Source organism: Musa acuminata, chromosome BXJ1-11 (assembly GCF_036884655.1).
Source record: "Musa acuminata AAA Group cultivar baxijiao chromosome BXJ1-11, Cavendish_Baxijiao_AAA, whole genome shotgun sequence".
Taxonomy (NCBI): domain Eukaryota; kingdom Viridiplantae; phylum Streptophyta; class Magnoliopsida; order Zingiberales; family Musaceae; genus Musa; species Musa acuminata.
Genome location: NC_088337.1, coordinates 314202 through 341757, shown reverse-complemented (window position 1 = coordinate 341757; position 27556 = coordinate 314202). Strand labels below are relative to the sequence as shown.

At 36.8% G+C, this 27556-nt stretch overlaps 3 protein-coding genes across 11 annotated transcripts in view; 2 read left to right on the top strand and 1 right to left on the bottom strand.

The window, feature by feature from the left end:
• LOC135596708 (protein ORANGE, chloroplastic-like) lies at positions 1 to 7272 on the top strand. The gene is made up of 8 exons (XM_065088791.1): positions 1 to 355; positions 1555 to 1669; positions 2467 to 2583; positions 2668 to 2754; positions 4544 to 4620; positions 5579 to 5706; positions 6524 to 6660; positions 7111 to 7272. The coding sequence occupies exons 1-8, from the start codon at positions 141 to 143 to the stop codon at positions 7186 to 7188; spliced, it is 954 nt and encodes a 317-aa protein (XP_064944863.1). The 5' UTR covers positions 1 to 140; the 3' UTR covers positions 7189 to 7272.
• A 3024-nt stretch (positions 7273 to 10296) lies between these two features.
• LOC135596707 (RNA-binding KH domain-containing protein PEPPER-like) lies at positions 10297 to 16938 on the top strand. Its single transcript, XM_065088790.1, has 6 exons — positions 10297 to 10786; positions 11912 to 12170; positions 15355 to 15503; positions 15601 to 15855; positions 16188 to 16382; positions 16471 to 16938. Exons 1-6 carry the CDS (start codon positions 10382 to 10384, stop codon positions 16660 to 16662), a joined length of 1455 nt encoding a protein of 484 aa, XP_064944862.1. The 5' UTR covers positions 10297 to 10381; the 3' UTR covers positions 16663 to 16938.
• Positions 16939 to 17411: 473 nt separating this feature from the next.
• The window catches only part of LOC135596706 (uncharacterized), a 48097-nt gene continuing 37952 nt past the window's right edge, over positions 17412 to 27556 (bottom strand). For 5 of the 9 annotated variants that reach the window (XM_065088782.1, XM_065088783.1, XM_065088786.1 and 2 more), the window contains 11 exons: positions 25528 to 25602; positions 23961 to 24011; positions 23747 to 23893; positions 23531 to 23661; positions 22588 to 22675; positions 22343 to 22402; positions 22022 to 22271; positions 19819 to 19970; positions 19648 to 19718; positions 17844 to 18000; positions 17412 to 17757 (listed from right to left, as the gene is read on the bottom strand). In XM_065088782.1, coding sequence (XP_064944854.1) covers positions 17587 to 17757; positions 17844 to 18000; positions 19648 to 19718; positions 19819 to 19970; positions 22022 to 22271; positions 22343 to 22402; positions 22588 to 22675; positions 23531 to 23661; positions 23747 to 23893; positions 23961 to 24011; positions 25528 to 25602 — 1353 coding nt within the window. In that variant the 3' untranslated portion in view covers positions 17412 to 17586. Of the gene's footprint in view, positions 17758 to 17843; positions 18001 to 18953; positions 19103 to 19647; positions 19719 to 19818; positions 19971 to 22021; positions 22272 to 22342; positions 22509 to 22587; positions 22676 to 23530; positions 23662 to 23746; positions 23894 to 23960; positions 24012 to 25527; positions 25603 to 27556 lie in introns of those variants that run through there. The other 4 variants (XM_065088784.1, XR_010481013.1, XR_010481014.1 and 1 more) reach the window with 4 other exon arrangements.

Genomic DNA, 27556 nt, shown 5'->3' with positions numbered 1-27556 from the left:
TTCCCACCACATTTTGCTCCGTATCGCCACTTCTCGCTTCCACACCTCACCGACTCTCCGAGAAGATAGAGGAGATGATTAGATCGAATTCTTGGTCTTATTTTAACCCTTTTGCCAACAAGAATTAGAACCCCAAAAGGATGCTGTGCTCGGGTCGAATACTGACTCTGCCCCCCATCCCTCGCCATCCGAGCTGGAGATTTACTCCCGCTACGAGGATCGGAAGGCCGCAGCCGCCGGCGATCTTGAAATGGAGGCCGATGGCTGCGAGGGACGCGGACGCTGCCGCTTCCTCTTCTTCATCCTCGGTCGACACGGCCGCCGCTAGTGATCCCGCCGAGAAAAACCCCTCCGGGTACTATTTTCGAATCTTTGTCTAATTGAGTTTAGGTTGGGCTGAGATTGTTGTCGCGACTTGCATCGACATGGTTGGGTTGTTGGTAAATCCGGTGTGATCAGCATGAGAAGCCGAAGAAAGCCTGTTTGGTTTCTAAAGATGTGGTGGTTTGTGTTGTTTGCTGAATGATTTGAAGTTCATGTTGTCTTTTAGTGCAGCCTAGTGTCTCCGGTGTTGTCGTACTTGATGAATTCCTTCTAAATCTGTTATATTTACTTATTTAGTGCAATTGCTTGTTGAGAACGTCAAGTTCCTCTGTTTTATTTATTTATTTATTTATTTTTGCCATCGGAGAAGGCCTAGAAAGTAAGACGTGATTGCACAAAATCTATTATACCTTTTTTTTTCAGGGTTAACTACACTGTATAGTTAGGCAACACATTTTTAGGGAACAAGTTGGAGAAAAGAGGGATTCATGGGAAGTAGAAGACCTGTCATGTCAAAATCTCCATTGTCACTAAAAAGATATTCATTGGCAACAAGGCGTTGCAGTGATGTACAAGGATGCTCTAGAAACCATGTGGCGAAGAATTATCATGGTCAATTATCTCTATTATGATGAAAAAGATATTCATTACAAATAGACGTCACTTTCTTGAAGAATATTGCACCACGTCGTTGCAATCATATACAAGGATGCTCAAGTAAATGTGGTGACCTATTCTTGAGTTTCCATGCTCACAAGATGTAGTCTCATAATTCTGGTTGCAAGTTTTGATATGCATGCTACCTCTTCTGGTGGCTTAAGGAAAATATTAATTATCTTGAACTTTCATTATTGTCTGTCAATTCAGTTTCCCCAAAATTAAATGAGATGAAATTCTGTAGGAGCACTAGTTTTGATTGTGTAGCAGGATGCCCAGAATTCTTAGTTTTTAGCACTTTGATACGTGTTTTAGTAGCTTGGTGCTTTTAATATTACCCATGCTGTACAATCATATCTACATATGTCATTATATGCATTCAATTTCTCCTTGATGTCAAATATGATAAAGTGCTGCATATAATGTAAAACAATGCCTTTTTCATTATTTGTCCTCTCTGTTAGCCATATCCTAAAGCATCTCTCAATCTGAGTAATCTTCAACCTGTTGCAGTTCATGTATGTCCTTATTTTTCTTATGCTAATCTATTTTTCTATTTATTCACAAATGTAGCTTTTGTATAATTGAAGGACCTGAAACAGTTCAGGATTTTGCAAAAATGGAATTGCAAGAAATTCAAGATAACATTAGAAGTCGTCGCAATAAGATCTTTTTGCACATGGAGGAGGTGAGTCATTGTTGATCTAATCAGCATGTGTGAAGTCAAATTAGTTGTGCCACATTTGGAAGATCCTATTAGATTTTCATAGTTTATGGTTCATACTGTCAGGAGTAGCTTCATGATTGTCTCTTGATTTGATGTAGCACAAAGTATAGAAGTAGAGAAAAGAGAGAGTAAGAGAGGAGTGAGATTAGAGAGGAGAGTAAGAGACTAGAAGATAGAAGATGCAAGTGTTTTTCATTCAAACCTGAACTGTTTCATCCATTGACAAATTACACTATTTATAGGGGGTTAGGAACCTTAGTACAATCAATAAATGTAATGATTCCCAGGGAACTTGTATGCTGTTTAGACATCAAAATATAACTTCTAAGAAACCTAAATAGCTATAAAACAACTTATTAAAGTTGAGAAGAAAAAGAGTGTACTTAATGCAAGAGTGCACTTAATACAAAAATAGTGACCCAAGGTTAGCACCTAGAAAGACTAAAAGACTTCATTGTTCCATACAACTCTTAGAGTTTCTAGGCCAGCCAATTGATAAACTCTTCTAAGAGTTTTTGTAAACCTAGATGGTTCTCCATCATTCTCTCCTGGTGGAAAATACAGATTAGCATGTCCTTATGTATCTCCCAAGCTTTATTGTCAGGATTTTTTGCTGCTTATGGAGTAGTTAAAACTTGAAGCACCAGCTGATATTCAAACCAAAATGACGGAGACATCAACTATATACTATGAAATTATGATTGTTAATCAGTTCATTCATTTGAGGGTTTTCTTCATCATTTCCCTTTGATCTATAGGTTCGCAGACTACGAATACAACAGAGAATAAAAAGTGCCGAACAAGGAATCTTCGGTGAAAGACGAGAAAATGAACTTCCTGACTTTCCATCTTTCATACCTTTTCTGCCTCCCCTGGTAAGTCTTTCTGCTACATTTTGGTCTATACAATATCTACTTCCATGATTAACTACGCATTTTTTATTACTGTATTGGTGTCAGACTCCTTCAAATCTAAAGATGTACTATGCTACATGTTTCTCTCTTATTGGGGGAATTATTATCTTTGGTGGCCTTCTTGCACCAACTGTAAGTCTTCTCTCAGATACCTGTTGTTACGGTTGATTTTCAAGTTTGGGAAGTAGAAAGAAGGTGCTTGATATACTCTACTTGTAAAAATTATCTGCTATCAATTATTTGTTCATTCTTGAATGGAAAAGCGTGCAAAACTGTAAATAAACACCAATACATTATCTGATTCTAGATAATCTTCAAGAACCCCTCAGTGATGAAGCACGCCAAAATAGTTGTTTGTTAGGGAAACTTGGAACTACTGAGGCTGTTCTGACAAAGGACTTCAGTCATGAAAATTTTACAGCAACCCAAGATCTTAAAGCTTTTGACAATTGTGACTTGTTGTTTCACTTGTCCATACAAACAAAAGTTTGTTGCATCATATTGGTTATTTCTGTAGATTAGCTTGATTCTGATTTGTGTGATTGGAGGAAAAGGTAATGCACCTCTCAGTTACGTTTTTTCCGCTTGCAATTTCACATACATTTCAGATACATATGTTGCGTGTACGATGCGTACCTACATCCACAGAATACATGTAAAGATTCATAAAAATATGCTCTGGGTACCACACTTCTGCAAGCAAAACATTTAACCAATTTATCTTTGTGCTTCATCCACTCTACCAGGTTTTCTGTTAAATATCTTACTCATGTTGAAAGTTTCTCCCTTTCCATATATGTTTTCCTTGGGCAAAAATTCTTCATGGTTAAGCTGTTTCTAGTGACAAAAAACTATAGCAGCCTCAAATATGGGCCTTCTAATTTCTTAACAAGTTACAATATGAGTTATAAGATCCTTAGGAACTAACTAATAAAATATATGGGCTAAATTTCGTTATGAAGGCTGTTCCAATTATTAGTGTTTTTGAGTTAGTCGAGCTGAAACATCTTTAGAAGACACAATCAGTTTGTCATAACTAATATCGGCTTCTCATTAATCTTGAAGCATACAAGCAGAAATCATACTAGTGTTTCATGCAATTAGAGTAATATTTCACTTTTAGAAATGCACTCTTTCCCATAAAGCCCTTATAAATAGTGGACCAAACAAGAACCTATAAGTGTTTTAACATGTTTCAGCTAAAGCTTGATTGTATAATTATCATGACCCGGGCCTGATGGGCTAACTAGTATATCAACCTAACTTAAGCTAAAGTTGATAGTAGTACACTCATCAGAACTTTATAAGTCAATCTTAATCTTGCCCACTTCTGATGTGGGATTAATCGGTATTATAATTTTTCCTACTCAAAGGCTTGAACGTCCTCGTCAAGGTCCAGCATACCCATATCAAGTTGATGGACTAACTGGCCTATCAACTTTGTTTGACCTAAATTACTGATCAAGATACTTAAACTGAAATTGATAGTAGTACACATTGGATTTTTATAAGTCAATCTTAGTCTTGCCCACTTCTGAAGTAGGATTAATCGAGGTGTTATAACAACAATCCTCATTGTAGTGTGATCGGAGAATGTGACTTCGATAGACATGGACCGTCCATGAATTAAAAGCTATTTGCAGAAGGGGAATCTGACCTTTGTAGTTATACTCTGAACTTGGCCTGTACTGCAATTTGCTACAGGATACAAGACAGAGTTCAATATAGGTAATCTGGGTCACCACTAGGCACTATTTACCAGTCATAGGGTGCCTTAATGGAACTAATGTTTCTTGATGCCAGATTTTGCCTCAAGTTTCTTTCTATGTTATGAATTGCACCATAGTCTTATTCTTTTATTTCTGTTATAAGAATACATCATGTTAGTAACTTTTTTTTTTTACTTTTAACACCTTGCCAGCTGGAGCTCAAGTTGGGATTAGGGGGGACATCTTATGCAGATTTTATACGAAGTATGCATTTGCCAATGCAACTAAGGTACGGTCTAAGCTGTGAATACACTTGATATAAAAGGTGAATTATACTGGGTTGGCTTAGGTATGTCACGTGAGTTCCTTTGAGAATGTTGAGAACTATGAGTTACCATTAATATGAATATTTTTTGCCATAGAAGTGGCATAGACAAGTGATTTCTTATTGAATTGGACTTCTTATATGTATTTATCTTGGAATTGGTTCCAAGGAAAGCAAGCACCTCCAACATTGAAGCAATCAAGTTTACTATCGTGGTCTGTAATCCTGTTATATCTGATCTTAACATCAAACCTCTTTCTTTCAATAGCGATAAAAAGGCCAAATATGCTTTTCTCCTACTCCTGTCATTGTTCATATTCAGGAGTTTTGGAACCGAAGTAGAACAGTACTTCCAACTTGTTCTGGTCAAGTAATAAGCCTCAAAGTCAAAACTTAAAGCACAATAAAGCGTGCCACTTCAGAAAATGCAGTAATCTTGATAAAATGGTATATTATGTTTATGATATAATAGGCTGTCTAGTGATTAGTTTAATGTTCATGTTCATACTATCATTATATTAAATCATCTTTTGAAACATGCTGGATGAGCTTTATCAGTTACTTGGATAGATTTATTTTACAATGTGTTATAAATATACTTTAATTGTTGTTTACTACAGGATGTTGTGGGGGCATTCCCTCTATTATTTGATATGTTCTTGAAATATGCCAATCTGTCTCTAACACACAACAAAAACTTTAGGATATGGATGTGTTGATTGTTTCTTGATATGCAATAGAAATATCTTTTCTATATCTTTTTCTCCTAGTCTCTTCTTGCCATGAATAATCTTTAATCAGCATATATTTTTTTTGCCTGAGCAAATTATGATAATGCATATATGCAAGTATACACTTTCTTTGCCCATCTTTTTAGGTTGTATATTTATCTCTTACTGGATTTTTACTTAATGATTTGCAGTCAGGTTGATCCAATAGTAGCATCCTTCTCAGGTGGCGCAGTAGGAGTTATCTCAGCTTTAATGGTGGTTGAGATCAACAATGTCAAACAACAGGAGCAGAAGCGGTGCAAATATTGTTTAGGAACAGGTAATCTTCAAGATCCTTAGTTTTTACATGCATTGAAAATTTTATTAATTTATATCATTTATTGCATATAATTTATTTATTTATTATTATTGTAAATATGAATCATCTCTTATTGTTCTTTTGTAATGTTAAAGCTATATTTTGTTATCCTTTTTCTACTAGAGAGCGCCTCAGTTGTTTTGGAACCTTGGCAACTTTTAGCGCTTGCATCTTTAACAATACTAAAATCAAATGACTTTTCATTTAGCATAACTGAACAAGCTACATTTAAATGTAAGGATTGAGGGTGCCTTGTTATGATTTTGCATTGATTTTTTTTTTTTTTTTTCTGAAAGGCTATTATTCAAATCTTCCTATATTTCACTTTGTAGAATGGGTAATTACATTCTTCATTGGCTCTCGACTCAAGGGTCGAGATATCCATTGTCAAGAGTTGTACAAGTCTACATGCATTCATTCATCATGAATGAACTTGCAAATTTACAAGGATCTAAATCCCAAAGAAGTAAAATACAATTATCATATTATGTTAAGAATCTACAACTTTCTTAATATATTAGGAATAGAACTATATATGTAAATCCTAGAGGACTACCCGATTTAAATTAGGAATACAACTCTTTATGAATATAATTATATAGGAACACAGCTATATTCCAAGTAGGAATACAGTCATACAGATATAGGGTTTCCATATTACAGGAATACAATTTCCATGGGAAAATAGCTTCCATATCCTAGAAATACAGCTTTCATATCTGTGTGATTCTCCAACACACTTGCTAATGTATGATAATTTTGTTCATATCACATGCAGGATATCTGGCTTGTGCTCGCTGTTCAAGTACAGGAACTCTTGTCTTGACTGAGCCTGTTGCCACTATCAGTGGCAGTGATCATCCTTTATCACCACCTAGAACAGATAGGTGCTCAAATTGTTCAGGTTCAGGGAAGGTGAGATATGACCATCCAAATATCGGTAGTTTTGTGGATTTGGCAGTGTGCAGTCTATGAACCAATATAATTCACCGATTTTGCAACTAACAAACTACCAGAAATATGAATATATTTCTCTTTGTGCCTGTTTAGTACAGTTATGAGACCACGTTATCTAATAAATAATTCTTTAAAGTATAAGCCTTCCTAAGCATAGGATTGTCTGTGAGATGTATGTCATTTGGTATAAATCCTGACTGATGATATGGCATGGATAGTATATAGAATGCGATTTGAATCCAGCCAACAATCTTTTCTTGTTGTGGCATAGCGATCTACTGCTGTGATTTAAAGCATGCACATTCAATCTGTGATAGCGATTCGTTTAGGAAGCATTCCTCATTGTTCATCAATCTGGCTTCTAACTTTCGACAGTTATGGGAACTCATACTTTTGTCTTCATTGCAGGTTATGTGTCCGACGTGCCTCTGCACAGGGATGGCTATGGCCAGTGAGCATGACCCACGGATCGATCCATTCGATTAAATGTTTATCTTTTCAGCTTTAGCAAAATTGTGTGTGTGTATATGTATATATATATATATATATATATATCCTACGATTCTAGTATTTCCCTCCTATTGCAATTGCTCTTGAAAACGTCTGCCTTGTTCGTTGAATTAAATTCTTCAAGATCATTTAGATTTACACGCATTAGTAGGTAGTTCAATGAAGAAAGGGTGGGCAGTAGAGAGCAAAAAGATATACTCTGAACTCCTCCTCCAATAATGACACTGGGCTCCAATCAAGGGAGCTAGATTTTATTTATACACAGGATCTGAGCATCGCATGTCGTGTGTGCTACTGAATGAGACCTCCAAAAGCAGCTGCATGATAGCGTTTACTGAAAGAGGTTGGGAAGGGGATTGATTCCCATGCCGTGTGTGCTACTGTTTGCACGATGGCGTTTACTAAAAGAGGAGGTTGGGGAGGGAGGGGATTCTGAAAGATAGATACGTCGTTGAGTTGTCTCTCTTTTCCCTATGGTGAAAGCAAGCATGTAAAGCTCAGGAGATCAAATCAGGCGGCATCTGGCCAGATCTTAATCAAAGAAAGAAGAGGTGTGTCTCCTCCATTTAACAACTTTCTTTCCTATTCACCCATCTCAGGGAACATTTTCTTTATCCAGAAGAGGTCTATATCAATATGAAGATGGCATCTACATTCTTGTTTGTTCTACATACCAATTTCAATTTCACCTCGATCCGATCACCCCTCATTCTTTCGTTAGGGGCAGGCAGCAAACCCCTTTTGCTATCTTTAGCCCACTATTTCACCTCTGAATCTTAGTAGTGAGAGGAGGGGAAGGCACCAAAGGTTAATTAGAGATCGGAGAGAATGAAAGAACCAAAAAAACAAAAAAACGAGAGATGGGTAGGTTATGTTAGTTGATCCATCATCTTTAATGTACATATGATCCGAAGCACCTTCCAAGCTGACTTTAAACAAGACTGAAAAAGCCAGATCGAAAAGGCCTAATCTTCTTACATGCTGATCGAAAAGGTCACGTGTTAATATATAGCATAACCTATCTAAATGATAATTTTTAATTTTCTACCGTTAATATATAGCATAACCTATTTATACGATGATATTTTTTTATTTTTTCTTGTATGTTTCATAGTGATGTTCATTGATACGTGCAATGAGAATATCGTGATGAGATCGCGATAATGAGATTGATTCATCTTTAAACACAGACTTTAAATAATTTCGATCGTAGATTACTCAAGAGGGACATCGAGATATCTAGATAGATTGGTGTGCTATATACATATCCATATAATGGAGGTAACTAGTTTGATAGTTGTCCGTGTGGAGATACTATGGATACAATGCAAGTGCTCATTCGAAAATGTTATATGATTAATGATATCTAACCTGTATGAGTGTTCCGCTATTTAATATGGTATTAGATACCAAGGATATCACTAGTTTGGTTCTTGGACTTGAGATACCAAGGATATCTTATATGAGTGTTTCGCTTTTTAATATCAGATTTATAGGTTTGGAGGTTCCAAATCTAATATAGTCGATCATCGGGAGTGGTAACTAATCTTACGAGGGCAATTGAGTGTCAATAGAGGATCATCCACTCTCAGTATCATAAAAAGAATATCCTATGTATTCTTACTTAAGCAAATCCCTAGCTAAGGTCATTCAAAATTGAGAGAAAAAAAAATTTATGGGAGAATCCGATTAGAGTGAAACTCGGGTAGATTCCATATGGGTTTAACAGAACCATACCCAATATATGATCTTTTGAATATTAGATGAACAAGAGATTATATATACATAATAATTAAAGACAAATTGGTCTGATGGATTAGATTTTTTTAATATCGTTTAGGAAGTACGACGTAGTGACATAGTACATCCGTAGTCGATGAGTCGAGTGAATTATTATGGAGATAATAATTCACTAAGTCAGAAAGAATTCTGACAGATATGACTCACGGCCAGCTCGATATTGGGCCTAGAGGGTTACATACATATGATAGGTGTTGCGATGAGTAGAGGTTCAGATATGAGATATCTTATCTTATTGGATATCCAATAAACCATTGAATTATTGGATTTTATGGATAAGATTCAATAAGAGCCAATGAGAGATTATTGTGTAAAGATCTACTAATCCAAGAGGTTTGAGTAGTTTGATGGAGATATAATACCCAATATGGTAGGATCAATTAGGGTTAAATTGATAAGGACCTCTATAAATATGAGGAAAATAAAGAGACATAGGCTATACCTTTTTGTTGCCACATCTTATTCTCCTCCCTCCCTCTCCCTCTTCTTGATCACATGGTAAGGAAGATCATGCAATAATATGAAGAATATTTACGTCGCATCTACCATGTAGATTACCGCTAGAGAGGAGGATCGTTGACCTCTTTCATCCACTCTTAAAGATTTAGGATTTTATACGGATATATGATCTCCTTAGGTAACAAGACACGTATATAGGATTTAGGATTTTATAAGGATAACAAATCTCCGTAGGTAACAACTCTTAAAGATTTAGAAATTTTTTTTTGGAAAATCTGAAATTTTATTTTTCTATTCTTCCGTTGCACACGTGATGCTCTGTCTATGTTTTTTAATAATAATTATTAAATCAATCTAATTATTAAATTTATCATAGAAAATTAGATAAATAAGCAAAAAAAATATTAATTGACACTTATGTATTGTCTGCTTCCGGACCACATACATAACATATATTGAGTAGAATGAAATATTATTTTTTTTCTCAAGTGAAGTATACTAGTACATGAAACAATGAAAAAGTTTTTACAGCAAGCTTTCATATCTTAGTACATCTATTTAATTTATTAAGTATTAGAGTGGATTTATTTTTTAGGAATATAAATAAAAATTAATAACAAGAATATGAACATCTTTCACAATATATTGAATTGACCGTTGAAAATGAAACATCTTCCATGCCGCGAATCCGACCCGTTCTCTTCGTCTCACGTGCTCGGACCTGCCCTACACGTGCGAATGCTGCTTGCACCGAGATCGAACAACTCAACAACAACGCCTCCCCGTCGCGAATCCGACCCGTTCTATTAAGGTTGGACACGGTTGGCCTCTCTTGCACAGAGATCCAACAACGCAACAACAACGTCCGCTTGAAGAACCCTTACTCCGCCGATCCCTCTTACTTCCAACTATGGCGGCGGTGCCTGACTACACCGCCGTAAACGAAACCCCAGCCGCAGCCGATGCCGAGCCCATGGCCGAGGCCCCTTCCTCACCCACTGCCGAGGTCGATACCGAGCAGAACGACGCCGACGCCGACGTCGGCGCCGAGGAGGCAGCGGAAGCCGCCGCTGAGGAGGAGGCAGCGCGAGACGAGGCTCCTCCTGAGGCGGGCGCTTCGGTCCAAGGGGGCGGCGGTCTGGAGGTCAAGAAGTGGCCGGGGTGGCCAGGCGACAACGTGTTCCGCCTCATCGTGCCCTTGCTGAAGGTGGGGAGCATCATTGGCCGCAAGGGGGAGCTTATCAAAAAGCTCTGTGAGGAGACCAAGGCTCGCGTTCGGATTCTTGAAGGGCCTATCGGCATGAATGATCGCATTGTTAGTTCTTGTTCCCCCTTTCAATTTAGGGTTTCTTTGGGCGATGTTTTCTTTCTTTTGATCTATGGTTTTGTTATTCTAGAGTCTTTTAACTCCTTAGATTTTTCCAAGAACCTCAAGTTAGTTTTGATGGTTCTAGGCGTGAATGATCGCATGGTTTTTTCTCGGATTGATCGGGAGATTTACAAGCCGATAGTTGGAGGTACGAACCTCAAGTTAGTTTTGATGGTTCAGTGTCTTGCAACCAGTTAAGATAGATGCTCCTGATTATTTGCTTACGTTGCAGGGGTAAACAAGATGCAGAATCATGCTTCTTGCTTCTTGACTTGAACTATTTTACGTGGCCATAATATTAGTATGTAGCCCTTGGTGGCCTGGAGGTAGACATACATGGAGGTCAAGAACTTCCAAGTCTGGCTCCTCTGTCCTCTACATACATAATGTTTTTGCGTGTACATCATTGGTATTATAGTTGCATTTCTGTACAAAATATAATTATTAACATCAAACCTATCCTGAGATATAGCTTAAATTTGAGCTATTATTATAAGATTGCTAACAAAATGCAAGATTCAGTGTCATCACATTGTTAGTGGATTGATCATATGAGGCAGGGCTTTGTATAGCACAAGGAGTTTAAATTGGTACACTGGGCAGTATAGGCATATTACAACTATTTGCCTTAGACCTAGACAGTTCTTCTAAAGAAAGAGACTTCATATATTGATGTTTATCTATCAGTACGTTGTTGAGAAATCATGGAGCTCCTTCCATTTTCATTAGAAATGATACATCTTAATACCTATAGGATGTTGTTCTTAAATCTGATACCTTTTTGTATCAAGTATTTCCTCTGCCTGAAAAATGTTTATTTCTCACAAACTCCATGGAGCACTGCAGAAGTAGTTTGAGTGTTGTGAAATCCAAATCTCTTCAAATAATGGAGAACAGCAGCTGTGAATTTTGATAAAGTTTTGGACTTCATTTTAGTTTAAAAATGTTTATTGTTTAATATCTATGTTTTTTTCTAGGATTATATACTTGTATTGGTTATTTGGTCATTATTTTTCATGTTGCCATTGATTGCTGGAAAGTAAGTGGCATGCTTTTATTTCTCATGTTCAGGTTCTGATATCTGGAAAAGAAGAACCAGAAGCTGAGATATCTCCTGCTATGGATGCTGTGGTGAGAATATTCAAACGTGTAAATGGTATTTCAGATATCGCAGCTGATGGCACAAATTTGGGATCTGCTGCACCTGGTACATGTTCAGTTCGGTTGTTGGTGGCTGCATCACAAGCTGTGAATTTGATTGGAAAGAAAGGTGAAGCGATCAGGACAATTCAGGAGAGTAGCAATGCCACTGTACGGGTGCTAACAGGAAGTATGTGCTTCTATGAATCATCTTTGGTTCCAATATTTTACTTAATGTGTCATCTAGGAGTTTTTGCCACATAGAATACATAATAAATTTGCCACTCCAGTCTTTTATCTCTTTGGAAGAATAAGATGTGTCATGTCACATTAATGTACTTGAATGACATCACACTTTTAGGCATGTGGTGGAAATCTGGTATTAGGGAAATGTTCAAAATGTCACAATCCATCTGGACTAGACCTTAATGACTGATCAATCAAAATAATATTATATGGAATTTTGACCTGAAGCTTTAGTAGCTCCACGTCTCTAATCCTAAGGTCAAACTTCCATCTCATACTTTTGTCTTATCTCTTTTTCCTACATTTTCTTCTTGCCTTGACTTCCACAAGGTCAACATCACTTACCAGCAATTAAGTCACTGTAACGGGCCCCATCTCTTTTTAAGTTCGGCTAATTATTTGTAATTGCCCTTAGCGAACCATTAACTTATCATGAAGGATGTCATGGCATGTTTTTAAAAGTTTGAACTGTTATGACATCTTAGGCTAGTGTTTTTGAGATAAACGGCATATATCATATGTAACCATAACCTTTATTCTACTCCTATTTTATTAGGATATTGAAGTTTAATAGTTGTATTCGTATGATGATCTTATCGTCAGCTCTAAATCTGACTTGTGATCATTTTTTGTAGTTAAAAATGTTATATCAAATATCAAGATTTAATATTGTTGTGGTCAGATCTAGTTGTCCTATTTGCCGAGTTCTAGGATCTGACTAGGGACTTCATTTGCAAACTATGCGTCGGTGTTGTTAAAGGTGCTAGGCTTTAAGGTTCCATAACAGTCGAGGCGCTAGGTGCTCACTAATGAAACGAGGTGCTTGCCAATATTAAAATTATAAAACATATAATTAAGGAGAAAGATAATACATAAGTTTCATATATTCATAATAAAAAAATATCATCACTATAACATTGAATTACATTCATTTAAATAATTGATAAAGTAGTGATAACAATGGCAATGACAAATTCAATCTTTTAAACAATACAACAGCTATTATTAACAATAATTAATATTGCCATGAAGTTTGGGTGGAGGCCTAATGGGCACTGTTGAAGAGAGAAAGAAGCTGAGGTTGTTGAGAAATAGGGGGGGTTGTCAGAGAAAGAAGCAAAGAGATGAGGAGTGAAGAGGAGGAGAAAGAGGAAAGGGGTGGTTTTTCTTTTTTTCCTTTTTTATTTTTGTTCCTGTCAGGGAGGCTTAGAAAGGGGCAGAGAAGGAGAAAAAGCAAGAACAATAGAGAAAAGAGAGAAGAGGCGGGCGGGGGGGTTGGGTGGGATGATGGAGCATGACAATGGGAGGGAAGGGGGCTATCGGGAAAGCCCGGTTGGGGTTGGTGGAGGTGGAGTAAAGATGGAGTGTGACAACGGGAGGGAGGGGAGGGGGGGGCTATGGGAGGAGGCTTGTTTGAGGGTGGTTGCGGAGGAGGAGAAATAGGTAGCATAACAGCGGGAGGGAAGTAGAGGGGAGGGGGGTGGGGTGGGTAATTAGGGAGGCTTGGTGGAGAGAGAGGTGCACCAAAGAGAGAGAGAGAGAGAGAGCATCGAAAGAGGGGAGGCATACTGTTGGAAGAGGAGAGATGCATCATCGACCACCTTTGCACATGCAGGGAGGGAAAGGATCACTGATCTAGGGTTCCAGAGTCGTGTGGGGGGGGGAAAGCGCACCGTGAGAGGTGGGGGCATGGGTGTGGGGGTTATTGGACGGAACCCGAATAAGAAATTTGGGTTCAGATTAGACCAATATGGTTCATTTTGGGTTCGGATCTGAACGATCTAGTTTAGGGGCTCATCTGAGCAGCCAACGCTTGGGCTCAGGCGTGCACCTGAACCCTGCCATGTTGAAGATACCTACCCAAACCCAAATCGAGGCACTCGGGCCTCGTCTTGCCTCGCTTCGGCGCCTAGGTTTGTGCAAAGTGCCTATTGGTCATACTTGCCATTTTTCCTCCAGGATTGATATCAACGAAAGGGGTTATATAGAGGGAAGGGTTGATATCCAGTAGGACTACTTTAATGCTTATGGAGAGAGATGAAATTATTATGTATCTGGTTATCTTTTTTTATAAATGTTCTTGCCTTGGAGGGTGAGTTTTCTGTGGGGCCATATGTCATGTTGTGCTAAAACCCAAGTTATGACAGAGAAACCGCTGGGTGACAGGGTGACGTGGGAAGAAGATGCCTCCTTTAATGGTGAAGTTGGTCCCCATCAACTATGATTGAAGGATATATCAGATCCAATCTACTGTATTATTCTCTCTGCTATCCTTGTAATAGTAGGATAATAACCTGTTTGTTTTTATTTTTCTTTGTCAGGGTAGAACTGCATAATTACATTTGTACAAGGATACAAACATTGTGTTAATGCATACATGCTTCGTCTCTATCTATATGCATACCATAAAGATTATACAGAGGAAGCTAATGTCATTTTTCCATGGATAAGTGCAAGTCTTTACCACATTAAGTAGTCTTATAGGTAATTTATTATTTTTTACTTTATTGTTCATAGAATTACAAAAGAGAGCTACTTATGTTCATGCAGATATTTGAAATTATATAACTAACAAGTGCAAATAGTAAATGCATCTTTTGTTAACACAACATTTTTAGGTGAAGTTGAACATGCAATAACATAACATGTAACTTGCATACTTGTCTAGAACTCGAGCTGATTAATAAAACACATTAAGTCCCATGTTCAGTTGTCAGCTTCTCTTTATATTTAGCTTAGATTGCGACACTAACATTCCTTTTTTTTTTTCTTATGATTTGTTTGTTAGAGGCATGCTATAATAATTTTATGTAGGTTGTGCCCCAATTTTAACTGATTATGCTCTTTCACCCATTTAGCAAGCTATTAAGTAGCTTCTAGTTCATGAATGACTTAAACATATGCATTTTAACTGATTATGCTCTTTCACCCATTTAGCAAACTATTAAGTAGCTTCTGGTTCATGGATGACTTATGCGTATGCATTAAGCTTGCAACTTTACATGTAGCGACCTTTTTTCATTCATCTTTGGCATTTTGGATTTCGTGCATCGACCAGATCACATTTTTTTTCCCATTAGAGTGCAATGTTCTTAAACCACATGGCAGCTAACTCTTCTGTTTCCTAGGTGAGTTGCCACTCTATGCTGCTCCAGATGAAAGAACTGTAGAAATACAGGGTGAACCAATTAAAGTCCTCAAAGCCCTTGAAGCAGTTATTCAACATCTCCGGAAGTTTTTGGTAGATCACAGTGTACTTCCTTTGTTTGAGAAGAGTGTAAGACTTTTCTTTAAATGCTTGAATCCAACTTAAGTTACATTGTGGGCTATGCCAAGTAGATTTTGGTAATATCAAATTCCCTTTGTTCTTTCAGTATAATGCACCTGTTATGCAAGATCGATCAGTAGATGCATGGGGTGAGAACACACGGTCCTTGAGCCACACTGTGCAACAATCTTCAATATGCAATGATTATGGGCTTCCTCTGAAGCACGACTCTTATTTTTATGACCACGAACCTCAATTAGATTCACAAATACCACATAGTGGACTCGCATTATATGGACAGGATCCTGCTGTCCCTGGTTTACGTTCTTCAGCACTAGGGCGCTCTGGCAGTGCTTTAGAGGTACTTGATCCTGCACAGGTTCTTTGCAATCTATACGAGGTTTTAAAATTATTTCCATGTTCTTGCATGCTTTGTAAACGATTGTTTCTTTTTTTTTATATTCATGATCCTTGATAGATGTAAAACATGACCAAGGATATACCAAGCATGCCTCATGTTTTTTAAATAAATCTTTGAGAACACATGGTGTTTGCACCTTAATTTTCTGTAGGCATTGTAGATAAGTTGTAAGTATCTGTAGGCATCTGATTGGAGCCATTTTGTATTTGTTATATACTCAACTATGGTACTGCCTCGAGCTGATTCATTGGGTGAGCTGCTTTGTGGTTCAGGTCACACACAAAATGCAGATTCCACTTATGCATGCAGAGGATATTATTGGGCTTGGAGGGGGCAATATAGCATACATTCGGCGCAGTAGCGGAGCATTTATTACTGTTCAGGAGACGAGAGGTTTGCCTGATGAAATAACTGTTGAAATTAAAGGCACGACCTCACAGGTTCATCTTGCTCAACAGCTCATTCAGGTAGCTTGGGTGACAAATCCCATCCCTTTTTCTAGCAAGACAGCTACTAACCACCAACCTTAATCTACTTTGCTTTTCTTGGTCTCAGGAATTTATTGCGGGGCGCAGAGAACCTCTGTCGAGCAGCTACGAGGGGCTTGATACAGGCTTGAGGTCAAGTTACTCGCAGTTGGCCAGCCCAGCTTATCGGTCTTCATCTCATGCATCGCAATCCTACGGTAGTGGATATCGTTCCTCCGGACTGGGAGGGGGAGGGGGATACGGCGGGTATAGGCTCTAAGAAGAGGCACTCAACTCCATGGTTGATATCCTGCTTTTGGAGAAGCAGAGCGGGATGCCAACCACACCTGCACAAAGACTCTTCTATGTTACTTGGGAAGTTCAGATCAAGGAGCGAATTTGTTGGAGCTTCTGTTTCTTAATCAATTAAAGTAATATCCTCCCTGCTAGTCTGTGTTAAGGCTGTCAGATAACGATACTGTTTTGGCAACATTAATTTCAGCGAAGAACTGCTAATTGTGGTACCATTCTGCTATTAGTAATTTTACTTGAGACATTCCATCCTTTTTATCCATCCACTTAGCTTCGACGGTGTGGGATGGCGTTAAAAGAGCGACAAATCGACATTGATGAGAGGACTGTGGGATCAAAATGCCGAATGATTGATGGATGTCAGGCAATTGTTGCTGGCAAAAGTCGTCGGATCGTGCCAACCAAATATGCTACTAGAAGCCGACAATATTGAATCCATTGGTGTGAATTAGCTTTGCTGTTGAAATCAGAGCATGAAGTTTTATTAAGAAAACAAAAGTAATTGACGTCACTCAAGGTACAAGATGGTGCTACTGAATTGAGAGGCTTATTTCCAGAGAATAAATATATGAGAGGCTCGGTCGAAGGGTGAGAAAGGAAGGAGCGACTGAATCGAGAGGCTTTTGAAACTACTTGCATAACTGTTAAGAGGAACGACTTGTACAATTAATCTCCACGTCATCTAAAACTCATGTCAAACATCCAAACATGTATCACTCACTATAACGATTAGCACTGGCCCGCTTATACCAGTAAGCTCAATACAACAAATACAAGAGTAATCCATACCACAATATTATATAGCCTTCTTATACACAAGTACATATAGTACAGTTTGGCATGGTACAAAAATTGCAGCTTCATTTAAATCAATCGAGTTGTTTCATAAACATTATGATAGATTTTGTCTTTGTTGCCTTGTATATTCCCACAGCGCTATGGCACCACTGACGTGAACATTGAGTGATCTGATAACCCCCAGTTGAGGTATCTCAACACAACCATCTAAGACATGGATAATGTCAACAGGAATACCTTCCTTCTCTCTGCCCAAGACCAGAACCTGCAAACAAGTGAAGCAAGGTATTTCTCGCATTCATTCTTTGGCTAAATTACAGTGGGATTATTTGCAGCGTATTTAATACATACTGTTTTGGTCGGAAAGGAATACTGATCTAGACGTTTGCTATTTGCTGTCTGCTCGAGACCCAATATGGAAAAGCCCTCTTGCCTTTTGTTCTCCAAGAAAACTTTTATACTGCAAACCGGAACCTCAATAATTGGCACCCATTTCCCAGCTGTCACACTAAAATAGAAGGTTTGCTAAGGCATTATAATCTAAATGAAATGCACTATTTCATGAATGCCTGAAACATCTAAATCGTGAGGAATTAGCAGAAAACATGACTTGAAGTTTCCATCATAGAGTTAGGTAAAGGTTTCATCTTATGGCTGTACAGAAAGATTTTGAAACTTTTGGTGGTTTTAGGTCAAGTTAAGCATTTATTAATTTTCTCCATACTAAAAAGACAAGAAAATTTGAGTAAAACTAAGAAAGGAAAAGGAAAATTTTCATCCACTGTCAGTCACATACAATAATAATATTTCACGGATTATATGTTTGGAAAAGGATAAATGAATGCAGAAGACATTGAGCGATTAAGAACTTATTTCCTTGTACAGGTACACAGTCAATCTTTACTCTTGTAGGATCATAAAAAACTGAAAACTGGACTGAAACATTGTAGTTATGACTTTCAGCCTTGTTCTCTTTCTTATGGGTTTGGACTCAACTATAAATCAGACATCAAACAGCTGTTTTCATCCATTTTCAGTTCATCTAAAAATAAAGCATAAATAAGCACCAAGTATTGATATACAAATTTCCCCTTAAAAAAGACATTTTTAATGGAGCAGACAAAATAATGGTCGATTTGTTAAATTTCCAAATTCCAAATGCACATATGCTGTTCCAAACAAGGAAAAGAGTAATTCGACATTAAACAATATCAGTCATAATAACCATTAAGCCAATTCTAATTATGAATTTAAATTGAGTTAAAATTAATACAAAGACTGAGGATTGGTCCTACCGAGTCCCTAAACCTAAAATACTTGTAAATCCTACTCTTAAAACTGTAACTTGTGGGCAGCAGCATGTCTTCTAAAATGAACAAAGGAATGTTTCTCCTTGTTATTTAACATATGAAAGAAAAAAACAAGCATGACAGGCAAGACAGTCACAATGAGAAATCACACCTTTTGTTCCATCAATCGAGTATTGAAATTTCATCAAAATGTTCTAGATAAACTTGGTCTCACATCTCAAAGAAGGCAATAATAGCTGTAGCAAGCACAACATTCATGACATCTAGAATAACGAGTTGTCAAAGTTGAACTTTGTTATGCTGAAACGAAGCCAAAAACTTTAAATATTCAGTTCCAATGCTGTCAGTTGAAAATATTTTTCTGAATGGAAAGCATAGCATAAAGTATCAAACCTGAAAATTGTTTAAACATAACAAGGCCCAAGTTTAGTAGTTTGATCTATTGAAACACCACAGAAGACAATGGATTTCTATAAGTGGCTAATAGCCCCATTGTTAATCAACATGTTTAAGTAGATGCAACTGTCGAGCAACCTTTTCAAGTATTCTTAGACTTCTGAAGACAACAGATTGAGGAATCATGACAAGTCACTAAGCTAATTCATTCATCCTAATATCAAAAGTGAATACGATGATCCCATGCTTAGCTACATTTTAATAGACAAACTTCTATCCAAAATCCTAATTCTGTGTAGAAGATTAGGGCATATTATCCTGGAATTTCTGCAAAAGATAACTGACAAATAGTGCAGGATCTACATATAGTTCCAGAGCTTGACAGCCTTCTACAATCAACACAACTTTTGACTTGTGCAACCACTGTTGAAATACAAAAGGAAACCAACCTGATAAGCTGGAACTGCTTGTCCTGCAAAATGCTAGCATCAGCAATGGCCAAACCAGCTGCTTTGAAAACCTAGAATACATCAAAGTCATTGAGGATTGGTTCAAGAGAGTACACTAAGTGTAGTAAACAAATTCATAAGGAATTTTTTTTGTCTATTTTTCTGGTTTACCTCACAAGTTCTTGCTAATCCAGCAAGATTAGGTATACGGTCAATCAATGACGCTACAAGAATAAATTGTTGTTGCTTTTGCCTTATTGTGTCCAAAGCTCGATTCCTTGCTTGCAACACTGAGCCAAAAAGCTGGTCTTCCTTTTCAAGATCTGAATTACACAACATTGAGAGTCAAATATGAGCACATATTCAAGTTGAACAAATCTGTTATGTTGGTCAATACTGATTCCACACTTGGACGTACATATGTACAAATACAAAAAAAAAGAACATTCAATATATGAAGTGACTGAATAATTAGGTTTACTTTAAAATGACAGCATTGCAGAGGTCTATTATGTCTAATCAGCTGGACAATATATAATAAAAGGAAATATCCAAACTTGTTCTAATTAGAGATTTAAGATAATATTACGCTATGAAACTTTGGAAAAGAATTTTTAAAGATAAAACAATATGCGTGATGAGTATTTTCAAGAATTTATATGGTTTTATGATTGGAAGATCAACAACACAATGTATTTATCTATTGAGATAAGTAATTAAAAATATATAAAGAAAAGAGAAGTTTGCATATGCCATTTACTTTGAAAAAATTTATGATAGAGTCCTTAAAGATTTACTATGACGGGTTTACAAAACAAAGATGTTTCCACTATTTATATCAATGTCACAAAAGATGTCTGGTGAGTTTCATATTGGTATTGAATTACATCAAGATCAACTTTACATTCTTATCTTTTATATTTGTGATGGTCAAACTTCCTAATTATATATAGGATGAACCACCATGGAGCATGTTATTTGTCGATTATATTGTTCTTATTGATGAGAATTTAAATTAATTAGTTCTAAGCTTGAATTATCAAGATTAGTGTTTTGAATATTGATCAGACTGACTCACAGAGTAAAATGTTTCTGATTTAATTAGGATAAAGCTCATCAATGATGAAAACAATCAACAGAGTGGACCTCAAATATTTGGAATGTTGATTTGTTATTGTTATCATTGCTACCAGAGAACTCATTTTTGCTGACATCGATACATAACAATTGGCATTTACCAATCCGAGCATGAACTAGTTTACGGACATGATCTATTTCGGGCGGTCCACAAACTCCTTCCTCCTACCTCCTTTCTCCACTAACTCATCTTCCTTCCTATTCCTCCATCGCCTCCTCTTCCTCCATTACCACCTCTTCTTCCATTATCTTTTGGTGTGTACTCGTGTACCATGTGTTCGAACACTAGTATCAGTATTAATATTCAAATCTCCAACACAAGAACAAACAGAGAAAGAAGGATATCAAACAAATAAATACCTATCTACTGTCAAAAAACATTTGGCATTTTAATTATTCAATTATTTTATTTACAACTTAAACAAATTTCAAAAGATATTTGTAAAGAGGACATGATATGCACTTGAGTTATGATTAGGTACTTCCAACAAGGTCTTAAATGTCCATCCGATACCAGTTCGATAATCAATATGCCAGTTTGTACCTTCAGGTACCAATGAAAAAAATAATATTAAAAATAAAGTATCAAGTTATATATCCTAGTACTTGTTCAGACTGGTTATAAATAACATTTATCAGTGAAAGCATGACACACAAACCTACATGCCATAATGCCAATAGCTGTACTTAGCATTTTCAATATGACTAAAGAAGTATCAAGGTATAAATGACATGAGATAGCCTGCTTGTCCAGATTGTCAGAGGCCCAGCAAAACCAAATGTGGTTGAACTTACATGGAACCGTCAAGAAAACCTCATATGTGAATTACATATTGGGGTTAAAGTTGTCTAGTGGCTCCATATGCAAGTCAAAACCTCTAGTTCAACCCATAAATAAGACAGATGAGTTCATAATAGAAATTGCTTAGTGTATAAAATCAGAAAGGATAAACCGCCATTATATGATTAGAAACAAAATCAATCTAGGCAGAGCACAGGTCTTATTTTGTGTGTTTAAAAGTGTAGACATCCTTGACTGCATAAGATTACTCATTACTTTGAGGATCGAGTAGCAACTTATCCAAGTGACACATTCAACTATTTTAATTTTAGCTCAATTTCCATATTTCATTTCTGAAAACTGTGATTCATAATTGAATATATATCTTGTTACAAAACATTATGATCATATCAATCTAATTAAGGGGAAAAAAGCCATCATCATGCAGCAACTTACCAGAGATTAGTCTTGGAAACTCAGCATCACTCATAGTAATTTCATTATTAGCACCAATGGGTGACCTCGCTTCTTTGGGCAGTGTAATTTTTTTCTGAAAATCCAAATTGATGTCCTTCAGAGTAGCATGGGGTTCCTCAGCATTGTCATCAGGTCTTTTTGCCATGCCCTTACCATTATTTGTCAAGCTCTCATTCTTAATGATCATGGAGTCCTTTGCGATGGAGTACCTTAGATCCTCCCTCACACCCTGTATTTAGGGTTTAGAGCTCAAGTCTCAACTACATTATAAAACAAGAGATAAATGTTGGTAGTGCTTACATTTAAAAAGTCCATGACTTGTTCCATCAGTGAAACAGGCACGCATTCAAATTCGGATCCCTACATCAAAAGCCCAGGACTTCAAGTCTTCCAAAAGAATGCAGCTTCTCCAAAGAAAATAATTTTTGAAATAATAAAAGTTGTGACATATGACATATGTAGCTAACTGCAAAAATTAGACATGACAAATGCAAGGTTTTATAAGAGAAAAAAGGGAACTGTCTAGGTAGTTTAATATATTTAACCTCTTTCTGAACATCAAAGACACCCGTAGGAGTTGCAGAAGACCTAGGATCAAAACCATTAAACAAGCCTTCCATTGATGCCCTTAGCCTGAAAGAAAGATACAACAAATCATGAATGGAAAATTAACAGAAATGACCATAGGCCCATGAACAAATATGTTAAAAGAAAAAATGAGCTTCACAATGTTGAAATGCCATTGTGAACACCTCGTCAAATAGGTCATGCCACAATCTTACTTTGGATTGGAAGATAATGGCTACTGTTGTTATTCACCAAGGAGGCGAAACCATGTGCATGGTTTCTACCTAATAGAGAAGAAAAATGTCGAGAGGACAACATAAGTGGGTTACACAAATTACAAAACTTGGCAACCATCACTGCACTACCACCTGCTGACTTGGAAGTATCTCCAGGGTTGAGTAAACAGGTGGCATCAAAATAGACAAAAAATTAGGAACTCCAATGCCTCAAGTTGAGTGACCCAAGAATCTAGCAACTCTGTTGAGATGAACTTGGCCAAGTTGTCAAAACTCAAAAGGAAGGTGTGTTTAGCAATGACAGAGATAATCTGATTGAGAATATTTGTGGTAGTAAAGATACATTAATAGGTACCAGAATGAAGGAACGTCTAGAAGTTGGTTTGTCCTTATCATCATTTTCAATCTACCATTCTACTTCAGCTATAAAACCAATTTTCAACAAGCATGAGTACAAGTTCTTGGGATCTTATAGCAGATTTTACACTGAATGATGGAAATGAATACCATTTTTTTCCAAGGGATAGAAGTATCATTACTATGGTTGCAACAGTAGCATGGTTCCAGCTGACAAGAGAGAGAGAGAGAGAGATTCTATGGATTTGAACAAACATAGATGTTCAATTAATACAGGGGTGTAAGAGGACACAACAAACTCAAATTAGACAATAACGTGAAAGGTTACCTAGCACAGTCCGTATTTTCAGCTAAATATGATTTCAATTCCTCAAAGCACTTCTTCTCCAAGGATCCAACATCTGAACCATTAATAATCATAGTAGGCCACAGTTTGCAGAGTACATGGAAAACTAGTAGCTGAAAAAGCAGATGAAGACCCATGAAGACTAACACGATTAAAAACCATAATACTTGAATGTTTGGTAAAAGAACACAATTGCACCTGAGTAAAACCACGTAAACTGTGATGATGAGATGTTAATAATGGAATTATTGGAGGAAGTAATTCATTTAAATGTTTTCTTTGAACAGCCAACTCGCTTTCATGAAGAATCACATTAGCTGCTATGAATACATATGAAGAAAGTGCCTGCATGGAAAAGGGACTCTTAGTAATAGTAAGACAGAATTTTACATCATGTAGTGATAACATTTACCTGTGACCGCATATTATAATTTCGAAAAATAGGAACTAATTGCTCTGCAACCTGCAAGAATTATTGAAAGGACACAAGTTCCTAAAGGTCAATCATTTTTTATTTTATATGATCAAAAAATATATCACATATTTTTCCCCTCAAACATATACATTCTGGAACTTTCGAACCATGCGGATGGAAAAAGAGCACACCAGAAAGAGAAAAGAATTTTTCTTTTGGAATAATAAGAGAAAACCAGATACCTTTGGCAACTAATAGCTGTAAGCATCCTAATTAGAAATAAAAGTTGATATAAACAATTAAAATGATAACTTCAAATTTTAAGAGTTTCACTAAATATCAAAGAAGAAATTTGTTTTATGTGCATTGCTTAGATAAAAGACTCAATTAAGACCAAGAAGGAAGGCAGCAATGCACTAGTATGTAATTGGAAACTGTCTAACAATAATAGAACTATGTTGCACCATCTTAATAGAGGAGTCCCAAATTTCTACCTAAAAACTGCATTTCTCTTTTGCACAAACATGTTATTACTGTCGAGATACTTAGACATAAAAATACAACGGAAGTGCTTGTAGATCACGAGCAAAACGGCTGATACTTTAAGTCGTATGAACGCAGTTCTAGTTTATAGTTCATCAGAAGGCATTTAAGAAAAATTAACCAAAGGTTTTATAAGAAAAAGAAGAAGCAAACAAAGAAGAGAGACTTTAAAGGGTATAGAAGAATCACAGACAAGATATATGCAGGTCACATAGATGATATAAGGTTAATTGAGGCTAAGATACCTACTGGATGAGTTTTGTTGGAAAGAAAGGCTAATATAGTAGTAACCACAGTTATTTGGAACAAAGCAAAACATTAAGAGAAGATGTACAGGTCATCTTACTACAAACAAGAGTATCCAATCATCAAATTCCATCAAACTTACTACTACAGTTTGAAACACAGAATCAATCAACCAAATAGAAGAGAAGGCAGAAAAAATGTAGAAAAATTAAAAAGAAAGATAGTCACACCAAGGCAAAGATATTTTCACTCCATCAGAAAATTATATAAAATGTTTGTTGTGATAGCCAAAACTCTATGAATAAACTTAAACGAACTGCCAACCTATTGAATTTGTAGAAACTAGATCTTCTTGAAAGATGAGACAAAACAACAATAAAGAAAACTGCAAATGAACCAAAAGGTCACAGTTGTAGAATAAGATACATCAAGTACCAACTCGTATAACATACATAAAGAGGTCAAAGATTTTAATGACAGCACTTAAGAATAATGAAACTGAAAACTGTGTCATACCATCAAAACATATTACAAAAGCATTGTACTTCAGTTGTGTTGATCACGTGCCAGTCTATCAACATTATACAGCCATAATCCACATGTCCCAAAACAAAAATGTCCTAAAACTTATTATATGCAGAAAAATAAACAAAATAATTTAAAACATACTATACGCATAGCAGGGTAGAGTTTCCAATACATATGTTTTTTCTTAATATGATAATCATAATTTTCACTTTGAAGGCATTAGTTGAAACACATGCAAGATTCATACCAGAGATGGAAATTTTAAATAAATTTGTATTGCAAAAGTTTCCAAATACTGTCTCACGGCAGGTAGGTTGTTTCTCTGCAAGAAAAAAAGGTATTGTTAGGTGATGATTAAGAGAATTGTTGTTCTTATTGAGAAGAAATGAGTAGAAACATGCATTCACATAGCTTCACATTCTCTAGCTACCAGTACATGAGATAGGGTCCATAATCAAATAGAAGTCAGCATTAACAATTTAAAACATATACGTGAATTGGTCAACCCATCCAAACCATGTGATTAGAACGGGTCTATGTCAGAAATTATAGACTTAGATCGTTGAACCATCTGCAGTCCAATGCGTTCATTTGGTTCAAGAACTACCCATGTCTTCCCTCAGCCCATGACCACGCTCTTCTCCACGTATGCTCTTATCTTCTCTCATCATAACAAACATGGCAACCATCAGCACAGAATTGTTAGGATCCTTTTATTTTCTGAGATTTTGAATAATGTTTATTGAGTCTGTTTAGTTCAGTTAGAATTGAATAGAGGTTTATTTAATATTTATTTATTATTAAGAGCCCAAGTTCTGGTGGAACTCTATAAATAGGGATGTAAATGTTTCTTTTCATCAGACAATGAAATATTATTCAGTCTTTTGACTAACTCCAGGAGGCCGATCCCCTCGAAGTGATCATCCCTTTTCTCTTTTTTCTTCTACGATAAAACCCTAAGGTCTTATCATTTGGTATCAGAGCAGCGATCCTCGGCGTTCTCGCTGTAATTTCTCAAAACACTTCGCCGTAGTAATCATCATCTCAAAAAAAAAAGAGAGAGAAACGGGAAAGGGCCGTCGCAGCTATATCCTTCTCCAGCGAGACTTCGATCCTGCTTCCCCTGCTTCTGGACAACGACCCCCGCCGCTGCTTCTCTCCAGTCAGTGACCACCGCCACCGCCACTTCCCGGTTATATATATATATATATATATATATATATGTATATATATATATATATATATATATATATATATGTATATATATGTATATATATGTATATATATATGTATATATATGTATATGTATATATATATATATATGTATATATATATATGTATATATATGTGTACCGAGTAGTACGCCCGTACCGTATCAAGCAACACTCTATATGCCGGTACGATACGAAATAACCTTGTCATTTAGTACAGATAAAAGCAAGGTTAGCCAAATCGGGTACCAGACCCGACTTGGAGATTCATCGAGCCAATACATACCGATTTGTAGTGGTGTCCCAACACACGGTACACTGGTAAGTACCGAAGTTTCGGAGAGAGAAAAAAATTGAAGAAGAGATGGTAAAGGAGGAAAAAAGAGGGAAGAGGAAGCGGTGGAGGAAGGAGGAAGAGGAGAAAGACTTATCTGAGTCATGGCGGTGTGTATTGAGCTCGCAATCATACCCCGATCCATCAGTCGCCTGCATGAGAAGCATCAATCGCACCATTAGAGGCGACGCTCACGAGCCATACGGAGGCGGAGGGGATGCTAATGAACCTTGCAGAGAAGGAGGCGACGCTCGCATGAGAAGTGGGAATTAGGGTTTCCCACGTCTCTTATGCGGCAAACCAAACCAAGGTGGGTTCGCATACCGATCAATGCTCGAACCCGTACATGCCACCCATTTAGTATAGGTCCGGGCGAAACAACGATCCCTGGATAAAAGTACATAGAACTTAAGGTTCAAATTGGGTAATAAACAGATTGGATAGATTAGATTAGATTGGCTTTTACTTGGGCCAAGGAGTCAAACTTGTGATCAAAATCCAAGTCAAATCTTTAGATTGTATAGAGTGAAATTGAGTTATTGATATGACCATTTTATTATCATTACTTATATTTAATGCTTTAAAGAAAAAACATCAAACATCAAACCAATAATGAAATATCGAATTGGCTCATGATCATCAACAAAGATCAAAATTCAGGAACATCATGAATTTAATGAAATAAATCAACATTCTTTCGGCTTTTGACTAAAAAAAGAAATAAAAGCATT